At 41.6% G+C, this 21,566-nt stretch overlaps 1 protein-coding gene across 1 annotated transcript in view; it reads right to left on the bottom strand.

Moving 5' to 3' along the window:
- RASA1 (RAS p21 protein activator 1) overlaps window positions 1-21,566 on the bottom strand; it is a 700,806-nt gene that overhangs the window by 526,010 nt on the left and 153,230 nt on the right. Inside the window, exons 6-7 of the mRNA XM_069224876.1 lie at window positions 9,134-9,165; window positions 4,550-4,602 (exon numbers count right to left, since the gene is read on the bottom strand). Coding sequence (XP_069080977.1) covers window positions 4,550-4,602; window positions 9,134-9,165 — 85 coding nt within the window. The remainder of the gene's footprint in view (window positions 1-4,549; window positions 4,603-9,133; window positions 9,166-21,566) is intronic.

Raw genomic sequence — 21,566 nt, 5'->3', positions numbered from 1 at the left:
CAGGAACACTTCTGTGGACAAATCTCCAGCTCCAGTCTGTCACCTGGGGTTTATCATAAAGAATCTGCAGTTAGAAGTATCCATGGGAAGCAGATGATTTTGGAGTCAATGTAAGAAGACCAAAACACATACCTTTCATGCAACAGTTGAGAAAAAAGTTTGAAAATAAGGAATACCATCCCACCAGTCAAAAGATGTCAGTGAGTCCTACTGGAATTCAAGCTATACCTTTAGAAACCAAAAGGGGAGACCCACCAATAGCAGAAACAGAAATGTACCAGGCTTGAGAAAACCAAAACTAGTGCTCACTGAAAAATTTATGCAGGTTTAAATGGATTACTCATACTACACAGTGGCATACTGTGAAATTAGTATGGAATGAAGCTTAGACAATAAAGACATTATCTAAAAAACATTGCTCTGATAATTAAAGCACAACTTTCGTTATCTTTCCCCCTCTTTAACCATTTCTTTGAACAAGGTAATCAGAACCTCATGCTATTAAAGGAGATTCAAAAAAATATCTTTAGTAAAATCAGCTACGGTTTTGCAGTGGCTGGTCATGTAACTGCATCCTTCTAGCTGTCCCTCAGCTGCTTCAGTTGGATGAGCTGACAGAGTGCTAAAATCTGTTTCTGAAAGTATTCTTCGCTTTTACGCAAACAAGAAGTGAGAGTGACTACTACACGCAAATGCCATTGGTGTTCATCGCAGCGGCAGAATACTGCTTGGAGTTAATATACTGCAATGCTCCTTTTGCCATTCACTTACCTGCTTTTTTAATGTGCTTACAATGTTTATCAGGTGGAGGGCCCTCTAAGGTGGTATGGCAAAATGACCTCTTGCAAGCTGTGTGAGCTACAAGTGTGATACACCATGACCCCAAATAAAGAAGGGCCTTGTGTGGCGCCAGTATACTTCATTCTCCAACACTGGTGTGATAATTTTTGCCCTTACCGGTTCTATACTTCTAAGCAAATAACTTGAAACTATTTTAGCATGAGGATGTATCGGTCATTGTGCTGCATATGATGAGTCTCCACTAGAAAATCTTCCTCATCCTGCACAGCAAGACCCCATGCAGTTTCAGCCCATGTAGTGCAAGTCTCATCGGTAGGTGAAGCCTTACTGGAGTAAGTTCCTAAAGCATCCTCAAATTATCCCTTCTGGTAATTATACCTAGTGCCCTCTTCCGTCTCTCATTGAGGTTGGGCTCCTCCTTGCAAATCAAACTATATATCATGCCCTGGAGATGGGTTTTGAAGATCTACTAGTTTAAAGGTCTCGTCCAAATTTGTTAGGAATATGATCCTCCAAAATCAGTCAGAATGATTAGAGGTGTTCTCACTTCTTCTTCCTCACCCACAGTAACACTGGAGGAGGGTTAATTCACTTCCCCTCCACATCAAGATGCCTTTCAAATCCTCTTTGAATGCCCCTCGAGAAATCTTGAGCGAAGTGAGTATTCTATATAGGCCTAATGTGCTCACCTACTCCCTCTTTGTTTTACAATTTTCTTGCACTGAAATTTAAGACTGGCCAGACAGTTGCCAGAAAGGTGTGTTGTTCATAATGCTACCCCTTTCAGTCATACTCATGACTCACTGATTGATTGTCACTGGTGCCTGAGTCTATCAGCGGCATAACAAAACATTCTAAGGAGCCTACGAGCAGATGTATGATAAATTTCAGGGGACGGAGTTACAAGTCCTAAAATCACGTGCTTGAAACTGAATCTTAAACCTTTAATGATTCCCGCCCAACACTAGATGGCGGGAGAGCGCATAATGTGTTCTACAGTACATGTTTGCAACTTCACGGTTTTTAGGAAACATTCAACTCTTTGTGTTTTTCTTATAAGGAAAATGGTGCAAAGAAAGGAACCAGAGATTTCAAAAGATTACCTAGAAAAAGAGACGAGGTCAGACTGTATGTACTGTAGATTATTTTTTGATGGATACCTCTATCTGCAGATTCCCCACCTGGTGAATATCCCAGACATCAGAATGGATCTGGAAACTTTCAATTGGTCTCCTTTGCCAGTAGGGTTGACAGGCTTCATCACAGCGTGGCAAGAGATGTCCACATAACATTACATTCCTGATGGTTGTCCAAATCACCCTGTCTGGCGGCAACCACTAAATTCCCTTGCATGTTTGCCAAGCAAGCACAGAGGCCTTCCCTTTCCATACCTTTTTATGGTCTTGGCAGCTCTGAGTTCACACACTTCCTTGTCGTGTCCTGAGGAGGCCAAAAGTTGTGAGGCCGAAACACAACAACCATACAGAGAGAAGTTCTTTGAAAGGACAAAGATGGAATTCAGTTTTTGGTCACCTCTACAACCCTTGGAGGATTACATTATCACATATAATGTGCAGAATGGCTATTTTGCACCCTCGATGTTCCATGATCCCTTCTTACAGGACCAGTCTTTCAGGCCTAATACCTTGTGAGGTGGAATGTGCTTTGGAATTTATTCAACAGTTGAGCAACCTGCAGGTAGAAGTATCCATCAGAAGAAAAAGTTACTTAACTTTGGTATTGATCTTTCTGGTGGGCCTGGTGGACACTCAATCTACATATAGTTATCACCAATCCTCACAAAATTATTTGTTTTCTTTCGCTGAGTGCAGCTCTGTCTCCTTCCACAGATGCTTAAATCTGGAAGCCAACTTCAGGCATTTCAATGCCGAGTCGCCATGGCTGTTGATATATGATCAATTTCAAACTATAAAGGTGAATGGCCTTCAAAGAGGAAGTTCTACAAGCAATGCAGCTTGGTGCCAAGTGCAGATCTTCTTTTATTGATAATCATCAATACAATGAATACATGGCAAGGAGGCTTGATCGTACTATTTTAGTAGCAGTGAAGCTGCTGCATTCTATAGCTTATCTATAATTTAGCCATGTTCATCTTTGGCAGGCTTTGTTAAACACTGCTTCAAAAGTATAATGAAGAACAAAGGCATTCACAAATGATACTGATGCAGAAATGCAGGTTAAGACATTAATTTTCTCAGCAGATTTTGTAGACTTACGCCATAGTCAACTAAGCCTCCGACGTTACACCTTTTTCCCAGCATTCGCGGCATGATACTACAGATTCCGAAAAGACAGCAAATGACCAAGGGACAGTGGTTTGAATTACCAGCAGAACTTCGGTGTATTTAAAGTTTATTTTCAGCATGTTTCTTCCATGCAACACTTAAAACAAATAGCTGTTTATTAGGACTGCAGTGTTAAGAAGCATTTGCAATTCAAAAGGTTTTGCATTTTCTTGAGTTACAGCTATTGGCATTGTAAAGTCATAACTGTACTTTTCTTGCCACATAAACTGGTCAAACCTTTCTCATAATTGTGTCTTTTCCTGCCACGTTTTGGTGGTCACTGGCGGCTACGGACATCAGAAATCACAAGCCCTTGAGGACAGACAATGGAGAATAGCATTGGAAAAGTATATTCTTTTTATTTTAGCAGAATGAAGTCTTGAAGCATTTCTCAAAGCTATCATGAAGTTAACAATAGCATAGCAAACTAAAAAGATTTATGTCCCCAATAAAGGAGATGAGCAATGCCGTGTGTGCGATGTCCTGAGTGCTGGCAGGGAGGGGCCATGGAGGAGAGACTCCAGTTGTGTAGCTAAGCAAGTTTCACATCATTGGTTCTAGGTCTAGCTACATTATACCAGAAAGGGCATATTGTGGCTTTCGTGAGCAGTGAGCTTAACGAGCGGGTGTTTCTTTTGTAAAATAAGCTTATTTTAGGAGCCAGAAGTGAGGACAGCACTGAAATAAAGCCAAAACAAATGTCAACGACATGGGAGGAGGTGGTAGGAATGGAATGCTGCAATAAAATGCATGCAGCTACCAGCCTAAAACACCCACAGTGAAAAGGGAGAATAAACAAAATGCCAAAGTAGTCCGTCACAGAAACAGATAAAGAAACCAATGTGGAACAATACAGTAGTTGGTCATTGCTCTGAAACAGAAAAAGAAGGGAGAAAAGGCAGAACTGACCACTAACGAGCAAGAATTTTTAAAGGACACTGGAACCAACAAATGAAATAGCTTTAAGCCATAAGAAGAATATTCAAAAAGTGGATTATTTTTGTCTTCATCAATATACTTTTCGGAATCAGCAACTTTCTCAAATGTTTCTGTGAATTAAAAGAAGCATCTTTATTAGATTACCACTTCTAGAGTTGTTAAAACTTTAGACATTCCTAAAAATTCAAGCATTCTGACACAATCTCCATTCGCAACTGGACTTTTCTGGCAAGTATGCAGTAAACATCCACAATCTGGAAAAAGACACGAGATCTTTCTTCTTCTACAGCTACTAAATACTAGAATACGCACAACCACAGATTCAAGGTGCAACATAATGCACAGCTTGATTTCACACGCAAGACAAAGGAAGGATACTTATTTCAATGTCATAGTGAAACAAAAAAAAAACTGGGCTTGTAGTGCACAGAAACCCCCTCATGGAGAGTGATTTAAACACAACAAAAACATGTCAGAAACTGAGTATGGCAAAGATACAATACCTGTCATCAGCAGACTGTATGCATCATCTTTGGAGATCTTCCCATGGAACCATCTTAAAGAAAAAAGTAAAATTAGGAAACACTAACACTTTTTCGTTTCAGTTTCTTTACACTACTCATTCCTGAAAGAGCCTGCATAAAATTAATAAAAAGTGATATACTATATGTTAGAAGGAAAAGACGTGGCCAAGCAGTATCAACAAGCGCAAAGGAGGGCTACTGCCCAAACAAAGACTGTGGTCTTGGTCAGATTAAGTGGAGGAGTGTCAGAGCAAGAGGATTAAATAAGGGATGCAGGATGCATGGAGAAAAAAAGAAAGAATGCAGACACCATCCAGACAATCATACCACTTGCATTCAGGAATATCTGTGAAATGAAGCCAAACGAGCAAGAGGTGTGGATGAAGGTGTGTGATAGCTGAATGAAGCTAATGTAGGAAAAGTTAAGGAGATGGCCCTATGTACAACAAGGTGAGTTCTCATCTGGAACGGGATATCTGCAAAAAGGACAAAAGTAACTAGAAGGCTCTTTCTGCATAGGATGAATAAATGAGAGGCCCTGAGGGGTGATTATAGATAACTAACTGTCAATAAGGTTTGCAGAGACATATGTTTCCCTAACAATAATAATGACTTCTTTAAAACCCTAATTCAAGCTTGTACAGCTTAACAAAGGAGGGAAAGTTACATGCCACAAACTATATTCCTCATAATAATTTCCAACACCAGGTTGGACTATTATAGCATTCCCTCCTTTCTCTTATAAATTGTTATTCCTTTTACACTTTCAAGAAACTTTTTGGAAACAAGAAAGAAGACAAAAACTTGTTATAGCCAACTACTATTTGCTTTTCAAGTTAGGCATCCTTCCTAGATTCATTTCCAAGACTACACTGCTCTGCTCTTCTCTCTTTTTTGATTAAAAAAAAATACAATTGTGAAACAGTAATCACATTCCAGAAATCAGTGACATTTTAAAAACTTTATACAAAATAATTGCCTTGTATTTTTGAAAAAGAGCAAATGAAAGTTGGCCAATGCAGCATGCAGGTTGGCTGTCAAGGATACGTTTGTTTGTAGCGAAAGAGAGGGTGAGAGTGAGTAAAGAGTTCTCTGATCCCTTAAGTTTGTGGGGCTATTCAGTACACGTAACAACTAATGATTCCCTGGGGGAACACCCCGTTGTTTAAAATAAGACAGAAACTTAAAGTGGGGTCTCCAACCTTTTCTATGCTGGGAGTTACTTCTGATGAATGAATATCACCAGGAGCTAATCATAAATAGTTCACTATCACAATATGATAAGGCCCGAGAGAAATATAAATGGCAATCACTTAACTTGCATAATTTTCTCAATTTCGTGCTATTCTGCTTAAGTGACATTCTCTAAACTACAGCATTCCACCACATCATGTAACTACATGGCGCGGGAGCACTGGATAATGCGAACAGACAAGACATGACTGACTGATGTTAGATACAACTGTGTTTTTGCACTACTTGTGCGCTAATTGCATTCTTGCATCAAAACCTGATGCAAGGACGCATTTTGTTTTTTTCTAAATGTTTCAATTATGTTTTGGATTGACAACAAATGTGATATATATGCATTACTCAATGTATTTGTGCACAAAGTATCAACAATTGCACTAGAAAGGAAAAATAAAGTAGTACATTTCACCTGTATGATGGTCATACTTAACTAATAAGAAAAGTCAAAAGCCGGATATCAGCTGCCTCGTTGATCCTCAGAACACAGAGCAGGCCCTTCCAACAGCACCTATTGCGCCACTGTCCTCTTCCAACTACCATAAGGTGGTCCCACAGGCGAGCGACAGTGAAGTGCAATTTCCGTTTAGGAAAGGATCAGTGCAAGGACCAGTAATCTGTTGCCTACCTTCTGTGTCTTTCAGGTATTTACCCCTAGTAGGAGTGCAGTGCCTTCCTGTTCAGTGTGCATTCAAGCTCAGCTATGACTGTCGCCCACAACTGCACCAACCCTTGGCAGCTCCAAGCAATATGGATGAAGCTGTTATTTGCAAATTACAGTTGGGGCAGCACATATCCTCTTATGCATAAGAATTAATCCATGGGGGGCGTGATGTAGATAGTGTGTAAATAACTTAACTATGTATATTTCTATCCGGTACTCTTGGATACCTTATGTACCTGTTCTAGAGCCTGGGCCCATTCTTGTCCTGAGAACTATCTCCCTAACGCTTCCTCCCACCTAATAGGTTGAGTTAGCATATCATCAGAAAGCACTGTGAGGAATGTTTATATAGTCATAACACAACCGTACAACCATTACAAAAGGTCAATCACACCTGGAGGCACTGTGTGGTGGTGCCTCTTTCTGGCTGGGTCCCCACAGCTGTCGCAGAGCCAGACCTGGGCCAAAGGAAGTCCATCCTGCTTTACCATATCATTCAGACTATGGAGCATACCTCCAGAGTAACAATCTTTTGTGGTTTCTAACCCAGCCTGCGTCCATTCTCTCAGTCGGCCCAGTGCAAGCCCCTTCATGGGAGTGCCGGAGAAGAAGTCTGAAACATTTGTGTTTTTTGACCAACAGTTTCTTGCAGCAAATCACCACTGCAGAGAGTCTGGGCTTCTGTATCTGATGTAAGAGAGCACCTTTGCAATGTGGGTCGCCTAGTCCCCAATTTTTTCCCATTTAATCCCAAAAGTCAACAGGCCAACGACTGGAGCTAGGCTGATGAATATAATTTGTACTCCAGGACTCCCAGCACCCCGACTCGCATAGGACATTGAAGGGTGATCAGCGAAACCCAATAGTGTCCTCCAAACATATCAACTCATAGAGTAGTGTTCAGCGCCTTGATTCAACTCTGAAGAATCCAAACCACCAAGTTTGTGAAATAACATAACACACCTACAGTTGGACTATCATTTTGGAAAGGGTGATTCATATTATGAAGTGCAATTTTATAGAGTGCCAACATTTGATATTTCTGCATAGATCTCACAGGACTCCACCCATGTTCCCCTCTCTGAGGCCCACATCAGTATGATATATTCGCACTCCTATTTACTTAAGCATCTGGGATTCCCAACTAATGGCCTGAAAAGACATTGCCAACGGGACTCTCAGCAACTCCAGGGAGACAGGAAAGGCATTGCGAGGACACATTTCACACTAAAATAGACTAAGATTTACTAATTAATAACGGAGTTGCTTTTCACTATTTATGTGTAATTTTACATAATTATCCTGAAATTTCATGGAATGAGTGAAAGCAAATTAAGTGGATTTTGCACACACTGCAACATGACCACGTTCATTAAGATTCTTATTCTGAACTCACCATATAGGATTACCGATAATGATCACGCCTTGCTGTCCCGCACAAAAGCAAATCTTCTTGTGATCCTTCTGTCATTCTTTCTTGGAGAAGTGTTAATTCACTCAGCATTACTGATATAGCGGGGCATGCAAGATGACCAATCTCTATCCAACTCTGATAGACTCACATGTGGTCAAGTTACAGGCTGTGGGCTTCCGCAGTGTGAGATTAAGTCTTAGTGCGGTTTGGCTGACTGCTACTTCTAGGGTCAGTAAATGAGCATCACTACCTCCTTAAATGTGCCCAGACCCTCTCTCTGACCTACTGGGCTGGGCTTCCATGAGTTACTTCCAGGGAGCAGATGAGATACCAGTAGCTCCCACACTACTGGTTGAAGACTCTTGTTCTACAGTAGGGATACTCAAAGTATGGCCTGAGGGCCGCATGCGGGCCTCCTGACCTTTAATTGCAGCCCTCCTGACTTTTAATTGCGGCCCCCTGGAGAGCAGCAGTACTGGGCTGCTGTTCACTTGACAGAGCAGGAACATTCAGAAAGCTGTAAACCAGGCATATTCTATTAACACATTAACTAAAGTAACAGTAATAGATTGTTGGTGGAAGACATAAGCCACATGAAGGCTTGGTTTGTTGTCCGCATCTGCTTGGTGTCCCCCTACACCCACCTTTCATCACACCAACCCTTGCCCTGCTGGCATAGGTGTGGTCCTCGGGCATGTCACAGACTGTACTTTGTGGCCCCGGGGGCATTGTTTGCGAGTAGTCATGCTCTAGAGGGTGTACACCCACTCAATACGGAGATTAACACCAGGCAGACCAAAAGAGTAGGGGTAAGAGACAACCTTAGTCATAGAGCAGCAATGACAAGCTCCTAAGGAAAAATTGGATGAAAGGTCTCAAAGAGTAAAGGGATATCTAAGAGGAAGGGCATTAGTACCTTTTATAAGGATATGTGAAGGCAGGAGAAACAGATGAACCGTCACTAAATAGGCAGTTTTACATATCAGCAATTAACACACAGTGACAACCCTGAAAAAAGTAACAACAGACGGAGGACATTCCTTAGCGGACTAAGAAGAGTCATGCCTAGTATGCACAGATAGTCTCCTGGAGGAGGACAGGTCCGAGTTAAGAGAGGAGCACTGCCCATCTATTTGAACAGTAGGAATGAAATGCACACTACGAACAATAATGATTATAGCAAGTGACTGGTAATGTGCAAGACTACATCTGCTCATAATGTAGTAAAGTAACTTACATTTTGCCCTCATGGGGATCTTCTTCTCTTCCCTATCAAAAAACAAGAAAAATTAAAGCATTACTGATTAACTGCATGTTCTGTTACTGCCAAAAGTCGAATAGATCTATTTAGAACCACGTTTCTCAAAAGACATAAATGCAGCATTATATTATGAGAATTTCATATTACCTTATTGTGTGAGGTTTAAGGCAATGCTATTATGCGGTGAAATTGGGGAATGGATAACTGGAAATCTTCGAGTGTTAAGTCATCAAGCGTTCCCATAGCTTGTGAATTATTTCAACGGAGGTAATAATTTGTTTAGGTGCAATGACACCCCCAAAGATGGCATTTCCAGACATACGAGGAAAGCCTTCCTCTAGACACTCAATCACAGCCTAGAGAAATTCTATAGGAGACCAGTGCTGATGAAGGGCGCTAGTGGCACAGTGCATGAGCCAAGCCTAGCTATCAAATTTATTTTAACCATTGCCCAAAGCTTTACCAGGTAGGAAGCACAAAGCCAACTTGCCAAACTGACCACAGCCGGACAGGGCCTGATGATTTCTGCATAACCTAGCCAAAAATACTTGTGCTCCTGATTCCAGCTGGTGCAAGGTCCTGTCACTGTTACATAGTAGTGAGTCATGTTTTTCTTTTGGGTCAACAAAAGAATACTTCAGCTTTATGCCTTATCTGCAACCACTGCAGATCAAGACTTTTCTATCTTTACCTCCTCATCAGTGCTAGACAAGACTTTGCCAATACAATGAAACTACACCTGCTTGCTTTCAGAATACAGGGTGAAATTAGTTGCTCACCTGCAATTCCAAGTTCTCCAATATTAGTATTTTTCATAGATTCATGTGCTTGCCCGCTTGTCTTTAACACAGTCAGGCTACAAATACCCAAGGGCCTAGTTTATTACATAGGCTAGACCAGGTAAAGAAGGGGCATTCAAATCCAGTTATTCTATCAATTGCCTTATTTAGGTGTCATTTTTTATGCGTGCATGTCACTCCTTAGTGGGCACTCCCCCACGAGTTTAGTTACGAAGTGTTAGCTAGGCGTGGGGTACCCTTCCAATTACTGATTTACTTATTTGGTCAAGTATAAGAGAAACATACACCTGGAAATATAAATGTTGAAAATTAATGAGTATAGTTGGACAGCAGAGTTGCCTGCTTTATTTTTTAATTCTTATTTTTTGTTCAAGGAGCCACAAACAAACGTGTTTTGCCCCTGTAAAACGTGTGTTATAAATAACAACAAAAAATCGATATATAAGGGAAAGAATAGAGAGCTCCTTTCAATTGTACAGAAGTGGTGTCTCAACCAAATTAGTTCAGATATCTGTGTGTACATAACTCTGTGATGCACTGACAACGTGAAGTTATACTATTATAAATTAAAGAGCACACAGTGCTATTTGTGTACAGTGAAGACTATTGATATGAGAATGTTGCCGCCAACCGAAGCATTTAGTGCTTGTTGTGTGAGAAGCAATACAATAGTGGTTGGACGAACAGATTTTTTTTTTTTATGCTGATTGAATGACGGTATTACTTCTTGGAAGTTACGTTGGATGAATTATATGTACCCTGATGTTACTTCTGAGAAATGTAAATGCAGGATCAATGGAAAATAGGGAGAGCTATCAGACTATCACGGTGAGACTGTCAAGTCGCCTGTGTCTCTAGAGCAATGATGCTGATATTGCTTGGATTTTGATGTATGGGGTATATATCTTAATATTCAATCATAATATATACAACGGCAGTATAAATACACAAGTAAGTATACAGAAGTATTTGGCAGCTATAAAGTATTTAATAAGGTTAAAAAGATAGACCCCCTAGTAACTGCCCACTGCAATTGTAAGTCAATGGTTCATAAGCAGGTTGAAGCCACAGGAACACCATGTATTCGACAATGGGTCTGTTGTCTCGGGTGGTAGGACTGAGGTAGCAGTTGTGAAGATTTAGTGAAGACTGGGTATAAGTTTCAGACAGTAGTCCTGTAAGAACGTAGGCATGTGAAACCAGGACACAACTTCAAAGGTAACTCGCTTTCTTTATTCATAAATCCAGTTCTTTCGTAGCGAAAACATCCCGACCTCCGTCTCTCTCCCAACCGTCATTTACCACTCCTCTCCATTCTCCTCTCGCTCACCATTCTCATTCATCTCCTCGCGCACACACCACCAGACATTCTAACACTCACCTTCTCGCGCTCCCAACCCGGAACTAGGATATAACACTTCTCCCTTCTTTAACCAAAACAACAGTAACAGAACATAAACATTTTTTTTTTTTTTTAACATGCAAACTAATTACAACTAACTACGGTATTTTGTAAAATAGATACTTCACAACAAGTTATAGTCTTTGAGATATGACGGAGGTTTGACAGATCTGTTCGATCTCCTCACATGTGAACTGCACGGCAACTCTTCCGCGATATCCTTCCAACTACTTGAGTCTGAGTTCCGTGCATCCTTCCGACCACTAGAGTCTGAGTTCTGTGTGGAGACTCCAATGGCCTTCTTATGAGACACATTCCTACACAAGGAATTGAGATTTCCTTTAAATCTAACAATTCTATTCAAATTCCAAACTCTATTATCATCTGTTTTCACAGCATTAGTAAACAACTTCACAACCTTCATGGGACCAGAGAGTTTTTTTTTTATCAAAGGATTTTTGATAAGAACATAATCACAAACATGAACTTCCGTTTTCTTCACAGCATGAGTTTTATCAAAATTAATTTTACTCTTCATCTTCTTTGCACACTCCCTGGACCTCCACTCATCATTCACCATCATCCTACCCCTGCCATCAAGTAAATTATTAACCCAAGAAGGTTCCAATTCAGAATTTCCACGCCTACCTCGAAACAGAGTAAAAGGTGTTTCTCCTGTATACGTGTGAGGGGTATGTCTATAGAGATAAACCTTTTTTAGCACTTCTTCCTTCCAATTCAATTGGTTATCTTTTGCAATTGAGATAGTTTCTTTGAGAACCCGATTGAAACGTTCCACCATACCATTACCCTCGGGATGATACAACGAACAGAGTTTGTGTTTGACACCACACCCATGCAAAAACTCATTCATTTCTCCTGAAACTAACTGCACTCCATTATCTGTGAGAATGGTAGTGGGTAAGCCTTCTTGAATTATTAACTTCTTGATAAATTTTATCACCTTGTTAGTTTCGATACTCCCAGTAAAATTTACCTCAGGCCACCTTGAAAACATATCAATAACCACAATCACGTATTCAGTCATACCACCACTCTGAATGGGTCCTAAGATATCAAGTGCAATATCATGCCACGGCCCTTTTGGAGTTTCCTTTGTGATCATGGGTTGAACACGAGGTTTCAAAGCTTTTTCACTCACCGCACACTGTAGACAATCTCTAACAACCCTTTCAGCTTGCATGTCCATTCCTGGCCACCAATAGGAGGAACGCAACCTCTCTTTGGTTTTAGATATGCCCATGTGACTATCGTGAGCCTGATTTACTAATTGACTCCTCACACTTCTAGGAGGTACCAACCTCGTACCTCTCAATAACAACCCATCAACACAAACCAATTCATTTCTCACATTCCAAAATTCAGCACTTCCCCCACAACTTTTATTTTTAATCCTCCAATCCTCTTGTATCAACTTGATGACTTCGTGTAGCACCACATCTCTTGAGGTTTCTTCACGCCATTTGACCTCAGGGATTATTTCAAAACTGACTTCACACACTTGATCAAAACATTCTGTATCATCACCCTCCAGACCTTCACTCTCATAGTTCCTACTTTCTGTAGAAACTAATCTAGATAAAACATCAGCTGACAAGTTATGAGAACCAGGGACATATTCTACAATAAAATCGTATTCCTGTAATCCAACAATCCACTTAGTGATCCTACTAGAGACAGAATCAATTCCCTTAGAGTAGAAAACTTGACATAAAGGTTTGTGATCAGTCCGCACGACAGAAGAACCTCCCCACAAAAACTTTTTTAACTTCTTAATTGCCCAAAAAACTGCCAGTGCCTCCCTCTCGATCACAGAATATTTGCTCTCAGCACCTCTAAGACTCCTAGAAATGAAGACAATGGTATTTTCAGGATTTAAACCACCTTGTTGTAAAACTGCTCCCAACCCTTTGTTACTGGCATCGGTCGTCAAAATAGAACGCATATTGGGATTAAAATTCTTGAGTGCAGGCGCTATCACCAGAGAATTCTTGATACTACTAAATTCCCTCTCACACTCATCATCCCACTTGAAATCAGTACCCTTTTTTAGCAAACTTCTCATGTTGAAACATGAACTGGCAAAATTCCTGACAAATTTACCGTAAAATTCAGCCATACCCAGGAATCGCACTAGTTCCTCCTTCGAAGTGGGAGAAGACAAACACCGAATAGAGTCAACCAGTTCTTTCTTGGGTAAAACACCCCCACCAGAAATAGTGTGCCCTAGATAATCAATGGCCTCCACTCCAAACTTGCACTTCTCAGCCTTTATAGTTAGACCACTTTCAGTTAACTTCTTAAGTACCTCTCTGAGTCTTGTCATATGTTCTTTGAAGTTTTTACCATAAACAAGTATGTCATCTTGATATATACATACTCCACACAAACCTTTCAACACAAGTTCCATCAACCTTTGAAAAACAGAAGCAGCAGAGATCAGACCAAAAGGTAATCGTACAAATCTGAAGGTGCCATATGGAGTAATGAAAGCTGTGTAGTTTCTACATGATTCATCTAGTTCGACTTGATGATAAGCCGACGTGAGATCTATTGTAGAAAAAAACTTAGCTCCTGAGACTGTAGACAGCAATTCCGTAATGTTAGGAAGCGGATACCTATCCACAACAACACACTTGTTAAGCTTGCGGAGATCCACACAAAGTCTGATCTGGCCATTCGCTTTCCTTGCAATAACAATAGGGGCCAACCATTCTGTGCCCTCCACTTCTTCGATTATTCCTTGATCCTTTAGTTTCATTAACTCAGTTTGAAGATCATCCCTTAAGGAAAAAGGTACGCTCCGTACTTTGCTGCAAAAAGGAACAGAACCAGGAAACAATTTGATTTTGTGTGAATAACCTCGCATGCAACCTATCTTATCACTAAATAGATTTCTGAAGTCTTGACGAAGAGTGGAAATGAAATCTTGAACCACATCAGTGTTATTTACTTCTCTCACACCCGGCAGTTCCTTAAGAACAATAGAAGGAGAACTGTTGGGGTCAAGCATCACTCCCAAATCTTTTTGATGCCACCAGCTAATTATGCTATCCCCTTTTTTTGAAACATACACCTTCCCCGTAGCAAATCGTTGAGCATATTCCAGTAAACCTATGAAATAACCATGTAGTTCTATGGGTTCTCCACCATAAGCGCATGGTCTGATGTCAGGTTCGAAAAGTTGAACTTTCCCTTCTAGATGTTCTTGATACAGTTGATTAGATATTATCGTTATTTTGGCGCCAGAGTCAAAAAGCATTAAGGTTCTTGCCCCTTCCACTATTACGTAATCTACTGGACCCTTAACTCTGCAGTCAGAAATCTGTAAAACAATCTGACCACACTGAAAGTCATCAAGCCTCTGAGTTTCATCAAGGTCAATATCAATGGAGGCGACAGACTTCTTAAACTTCCTTTGGTTGCATACCGCAAAAAAATGACCCTTCTTCTTGCAGTACGAGCAGTAAGCTTTAGCAGCCGGACATGATTTATCATTGGCAAAATGTCCTTCTTTGCCACATCTAAAACATCTTTTATTGTTAGCAGACCCTTGAAAGGAGTTATTGGGTCTATTGTCTTTCCGCACTACAGACACTTCCTTGTACTCTTGTTTCTTCATGACATCAACACACTTTACCGAGTGTTCAATTCTCTTTGCAAGTAAGATGACCTCATCTAGATGTGGATCATCTAACAACCATAGTTCGTCACGTACTTTATCCATTTTGCATCCTAGCATGAATTGATCACAAATTCGTTCATCCAAAGTAGAGCCAAACTTGCATGAGGAGGCCAAACGTCTCAGGTCTGTTAAGTAATTCTCAACTGTTTCTCCTTCAACTTGTAGTCTCCTACCAAAATAGTACCTCTCCAAAATTGTGCTGATTTTCGGTAGATAATGTAAGTAAAATTTTTTAATACAAATTTCATATTCATTTAAGGCAATAGAATCAGTGTCAGGAATATCTGGAAGATGGTCAAAAATCTCTTGACCTTCCGTACCTAGGCAGTGAAGTAACAAAGCAGTCCTCCTTTCAGTACTAAGTGATGTACCACAAACTCTAGAATATCTTTCAAATACCTTCTTCCATTTGCTCAACTTTATTGGAGGATCTCCAGGAGTGGAGAGAAAAAAAAGGTGGAGCAGCAACATTCTGCATTGTGTATGGAGAAAGAAAAAAAAATATATATATATATAATTAGCTAGTGAAAAACTAGACGAAAAGATTTGTTTCTGACAACCTTGTGAGGCAGTCGCAGGAGAGACGGCACGCAAGAAGGAACGGCAAAAAACTGCGTGATGGCAATGAACTCCGAAATTAGCACTTCATATGACTTTCAACGATAAGAAACAGAATTATCCTGGAAATGGGAAACACTGAAGGATTTGAGTTTTTTTTAAAAGCATGAAAGTTGCTTTAAAAACGGGCTAGATATGCGCTGGCATCAGCATGAGAATCGCCCTGACATCAGCAAGCACTTCAGTTGACTTGGTAACAGCGAGTTCAAGAGCGCAATCTGCGCTCAAATCAAAAATGTGAAAGACGAACGAAACACGTTTGAAAACAAAGAAAACCATGAAGGCCTAGTAGGCAGCTTACGGTTACAGTTCACGCAAGTTCATTGACCTCTCCTTTTCCTTCCGTATATGTTTTCTCAAGTCAGGATGCTTTCCGAAGTTGGCGTGGGAAAAGCCTCTCGTCGCCAGTGTAAGAACGTAGGCATGTGAAACCAGGACACAACTTCAAAGGTAACTCGCTTTCTTTATTCATAAATCCAGTTCTTTCGTAGCGAAAACATCCCGACCTCCGTCTCTCTCCCAACCGTCATTTACCACTCCTCTCCATTCTCCTCTCGCTCACCATTCTCATTCATCTCCTCGCGCACACACCACCAGACATTCTAACACTCACCTTCTCGCGCTCCCAACCCGGAACTAGGATATAACAAGTCCTCAAATAATCGCACTGTTATGTCTCTTTGTTAATGCAGAAACAGTGACATCAATCAAAGCAACTATTGTGAACTTAAAGTCCGGGTTCTGACAGCTTATTGAAAAGAGAGAAACTACTGAGTCGGTGGTTTAATTGTAAGGTAGTCAGGGTACGGAAGGATACGCTGAACCCCGGTGTGTAGGCTTGAGAGGAAAGGACTAAACCACCGGGGGGGGGGGGGGGGGGGAGCGAGATCACACCTTACAGCGTTAGCTCAGAGAGGCGTATGTGTCAAACTCTTTCAGACAGCGGTCTACTGTTTGAGACAAATCCAAAGGCCGTCTGGAAAGGTGATCTGAGAGAGACGGATTGAAAGAGATCTTTGAAGTACAAAGAGACCCGTGGTGTTGAGAGTTAAAATGGCACCCATATTGATCTGGTGGTTTTTCAGTGTGTAATAGTTTGAATGCATGTTAAACTCTTTAAGAGGTGCCAGCAGGTTAGTCACAGCTGGTTATAAATATATTAACCTAGCTGTAGGGACATGCGGTCTAAATACGTTTGCGTGTTTTTTTTTTTTTTTTTTTTTTTTAAAATAGGTTTGCTATCATTTATTCCACGTATGGCGGCTATGTTGTAGAAGGGACAACCCTGAGTGACATGTACAGCAGTGTGATATGTATTGTAGTTTGTTCTAATGAGAGTACGATATGCCTTACTAAAATCCTTGGAAATGTTCACCCTCACAGCAGGGTACAGGGTTTTGTGGATACTTCCATCATATATGAGATCTACTGATATTTTTATAAGAAAATTGAGATAAATTGAACAGGGCAGTGCAATACGAGTCAAAACATTTTTGTGATACCATATATTACTTATTTTTGTTACGCTAGACAGATGCAGATTAACAATTCCATTTGATAAAACTTTATTATAGAGAGCATTTTACAAGGGCCAAATGTACTCTAGCGGACATTTTTAAAAGGTGTCATGGTCAGGTTAACACTGTATAAGTGTATACATACTATACAGAGTTCAGTCAGGAATATACCTTTGTTCAAGTTGCATGTTGTAGGAAGCTGGCTCTGTATATACTGTATCAAAATGAGATATAGTGTGAACAGAGCCCAGGGGTTCCCCAGAGGCTAACATAGATATTAATAATGTTCTCTTTTGTGGTAGTGTGGTCAAGCAGTTAGACTTATCAGAGGGTAGTGCAAAGCATTTATTGTATACACACAGACAATACATGAAGCACACACTCAATGACTAACTCCAGACTAATGGTATTTATGTAGCAAAAATGCACCTTATTTCTAGAACCACAAGATTCAAGTTGTAGGTAAGTACATTTGCAAGTAAGTATCCAACATATGTATCAATATCACTTTGTTTCAATTTGGCAAATTAAACGGCTTTCGGATAAATAGAAATAATCTGTTTTAAAAGTTGACACACTGCAATTTTCTGAAACGGTTCTTGGGGGAAGAAAATTTAGCACAGTTTCAAGATAAGTACAACACTTACAGTTCCAGTCTCCATGGGGTGGGATGTCCACAGGTTGGGGTTCAAGATACCCCCAAACACCCACCACCAGCAACACGGCGCCGGTCGGGTAAAGAGGTCAAAGTTGAGGTTGATTTAACATGGACACTAAGGGCACTCGGAATCAGGCCTGCTTGCAGTTAAATACCCACATCTTTGGGGGCAGACCTGGGGGGTTTTGAGGAGCTCCGGGGGGTTGGGGCACAGGTCAGCACCAAACACAGAACCCTCAGCAGCAGAGGGGCAGCCGGGTGCAGGGTGCAAACATAGCATCGGGCTCCCAATGCTGTTCTATAGGGGAACCCCGGGGGTCACAAAAGATGCTGTAGGCTAAGTCCAGGGGGTCGGCTCTGGGTAATCAAAGGCTGGACAAGGAGAGGGGCCGCCTGCTGGACGTTGCTGCACTGAATGTCGGAATCCCCAAGGCCAGGGGGCTGCAGGTGCAAGGGTACCTTTTGGCGTCCGGAATCTTCGTCCGGTTCTGTCACGGTTGGGGGAGGTCCTATGGATTTAGGCTGCAGGCTTCGTCGTTTTGGGCAGTAGGGGTCAACCCAGGGTGGACACTAGGTCAGAAGTGCTTGGAGACCAGCTCTAGTCAGTTGGCACCTGGACACAAGGCCATGGGCGTAAGTAGAAGAGTGGGCAGGACTCGGGGATCCATGGCGGTTCTGGAGTCCTTTGCTGGTGTTTCTTTCTGGACAGGGTCGCTGTCCTCGGGATACCTTGGTCCTCTGGGGTGCAGGCAGTCCTCTTGAGGCTTTTAAGGGCTGGTTCTGCAGGATGCATCGCCTTTTGGTTGCTGGCCTTCAAAAGCTGGAGACAGGCCTGTAGGGCTGGGGCCAAGTCAGTTGGTGTCTTCAGTCTTCTCTGCTGGGGGTCAGCTTAACAGTCCTTCGTCTTTCTTCTTCTTGAGGTCACCAGGAATCTGGTGAGCTGGTTTCAGGGCGGCCCTTCAATCCTGGATTTAGGGACATTACAGGGTTCAGGGGGGCGGTAGCCAATGGCTGCTGTCCCTGAGGGTGACTACACCCTTCTGGTGTCCACTCTCTTTGGGGAGGGGGACACAGACCCAACACTACTGGTCCCTGTCCTTTAAACCAAGATGGAGGATTCTGCAGCGAGGGGGTCACTTCAGCTCTGGACACCTTAGGGGTGGTCCTAGCTGGAGTGGTCACTCCTTATTGTTTTTTCTAAGTTTCCCGCCGGACTTGACGCCAAAAGTGGGGCTTTGTCTGGGGGACGGCATCTCTATTAGCTGGAGTCCGATTGGGCACTGTAACAGGAGGCCTGAGCCTTTGAGGCTCACCACCAGGTGTTACAGTTCCTGCAGTAGGGGGAGATGTGAAGCTCTTCCACCCAGTGCAGGCTTTGTGTCTGGCCTCAGAGAGCACAAAGGCTCTCATCCCATGGTATAGTGCACCCTGCAGTAGGGCTGTAATGCCTGCTAGAGGGGTGACTTACTATGCCACAGGCAGTGGTTTATGGGAATTGCACCCCACCAATATATACGAGCTGCAAGGCCAGTGAGCATGTGTTTGGTGAGGGGTCCCTTAGGGTGGCACAATATATGCTGCAGCCCTTAGGGACCCTCCCTGGTCACGGGGCCCTTGGTACCACTGGTACCTTTTACATGGTACTTAGCTGTGTGCCAGGGTTGTGCCAATTGTGAAACAATGGTACAGTTCTAGGGAAAGAACACAGGTGCTGGAGCCTGTTTAGCAGGATCCCAGCACACCCTCAGTTAAGTTAGCATCAGATATCAGGCAAAAAGTGTGTGGGGGGGGGGGGGGTGGGTACTGCAAACAAAGGGTCAGTTTCCTACACGTTTTCTCCTACATAAGTACATATGTATGTAGAATTGCCAGGTAAAGTGACTCAAGACGCTGACGTGCAAAGATTAATGCCAGTACATTAGTATGGTTTGGTCATTACCAATCCAGTGTATATAGTACCATGAATTTCATTTGTTTAGCAGTAGACATATGCAAGTTAACAATGCCATTGTTTAAGGTTACTTAGGTGTATACACCAAATGACAAAATGACTATGAATACTGTACAATACGCCAGTTCAAAAGAATATGTTACCACCCTGTAAGCATCAGTTTGTGGCATGTCGTGCTGTAGATTCACATGCTTTGCATACTCCTGCCCATCTAGTGTTGAGTCTGGATGTGTGCAGGCTGTTTTTCTTCAAGAAACTCTTTTGAGTCAGGAGGTAAAGTGATAACTCCTTCATGGTGATAATGCACTCTATGCAAGGCATGTGCATCTACAGCCACACATGATCCTCAAACGGAATGTTTCTTACCCTATAAGCATCTCTTCATTGCTAGTAGTGCCGCAGATTTACTTGTGCCCACCCTCCTCCCGGGACACCTGCGGTCCTCTTTTTAACATGGATATCTCCTTACTTACACTTACTCTACACTCCATTCTCATCTGCATGCGCAAAAAAGTATTTAACAGTGGAGTCAATGCCCATGTGCATTATCACCAAGGAGTTGTCACTTTATCTAGTGACTCAAAAGAGTTTCTTGAAGAAAAACAGCCTGCACACATACAGACCCAACACTAGATGGCAGGAGTATGCAGAGGATGTGTATCTACAGCCACACATGCCACAAACATGTAGTTTTGTATGTGCTTTCCAAGAGGGGAGCATATGTATATGAAATTGCAAAGTAGAGTGACTCATGACATCAATATGTAAAAACCATTGACAGTACATGGTCATCGCTGATCCAGTGAACATAATTGTAACAACACTAATGAAAGTGAGATGTTTTAACAAGGGAGGTGAAATGCAGATAGAATGTTTTTGCTCACTGGCTATCATGCTGACATGACTAATTCGAGAGGGTTGTGGAAGTTGTGTTCAATGGCAGTATGTGGTTGGATGTTGTTTAGAGGTTGCTTAATTAGAGTCCAAAATGAAGTGATATTGATGATAGTAGGTTACTGTAATTTATCAATCACTACCCTATTGGTGGAAGGTATTTGAACCACAAATGCATTTCAGCACCCTTGATGAGTCCATGATGGACTGAGTCCAGTTGGAGCATGTATTTGCTCACACTATGTCTCAATTTTAATTCTCGGTGCCTCCACATAACTGTTGTGCGATATGTTCCAATCAAAAGATGTGAATTATCAGTTGTGTTCATGAAATTTCTGATAACTTCTGTCAGCGGGAGTCTGGCACACATTTTATGTATATTTTAATAGTGTTCTTTGATTCTAGTTTTTAGTTACCTTGTCAGGCTGCCTAAATAGATTCTGGAACATGGGCAGAGTTTGATATACACCACATTGACATTATTACATTACATTATTTTCATTGGGTGCAGATACTATATATTTGCTTTGTTTCGGTTTACAAACCCAACAGTCATGGCGGGTATAGAATCCTGTATATTTATCAAGTTAAAAAAACAGGTTTCCATCCTTTTGCCCACAAACACTGATTGACAGAATATTTGGTTCAGGTTTGTACCTCTGTGAAATCCCATTTGAGGACTTGCTGGAATGCTATAATTGATGGAGGGATTACTGGTAAGTAGATGCCAATGCTGTTGTAGAATTTGTCAAATTTGGTAGTGGCCATTACGATATTTTGTAACAAATCTAAAGTAATGTTTGTACTGAGAAGTAGGTTGTTGTCCTGTTTCAGTAATTAAGGTTCTGGGAAGGGTTTTTATC

This window comes from Pleurodeles waltl, chromosome 1_1 (genome assembly GCF_031143425.1).
Source record: "Pleurodeles waltl isolate 20211129_DDA chromosome 1_1, aPleWal1.hap1.20221129, whole genome shotgun sequence".
NCBI lineage: Eukaryota > Metazoa > Chordata > Amphibia > Caudata > Salamandridae > Pleurodeles > Pleurodeles waltl.
Note: the sequence above shows the minus strand (reverse complement) of the source record. Positions and strands in the feature narration are given on the sequence as shown.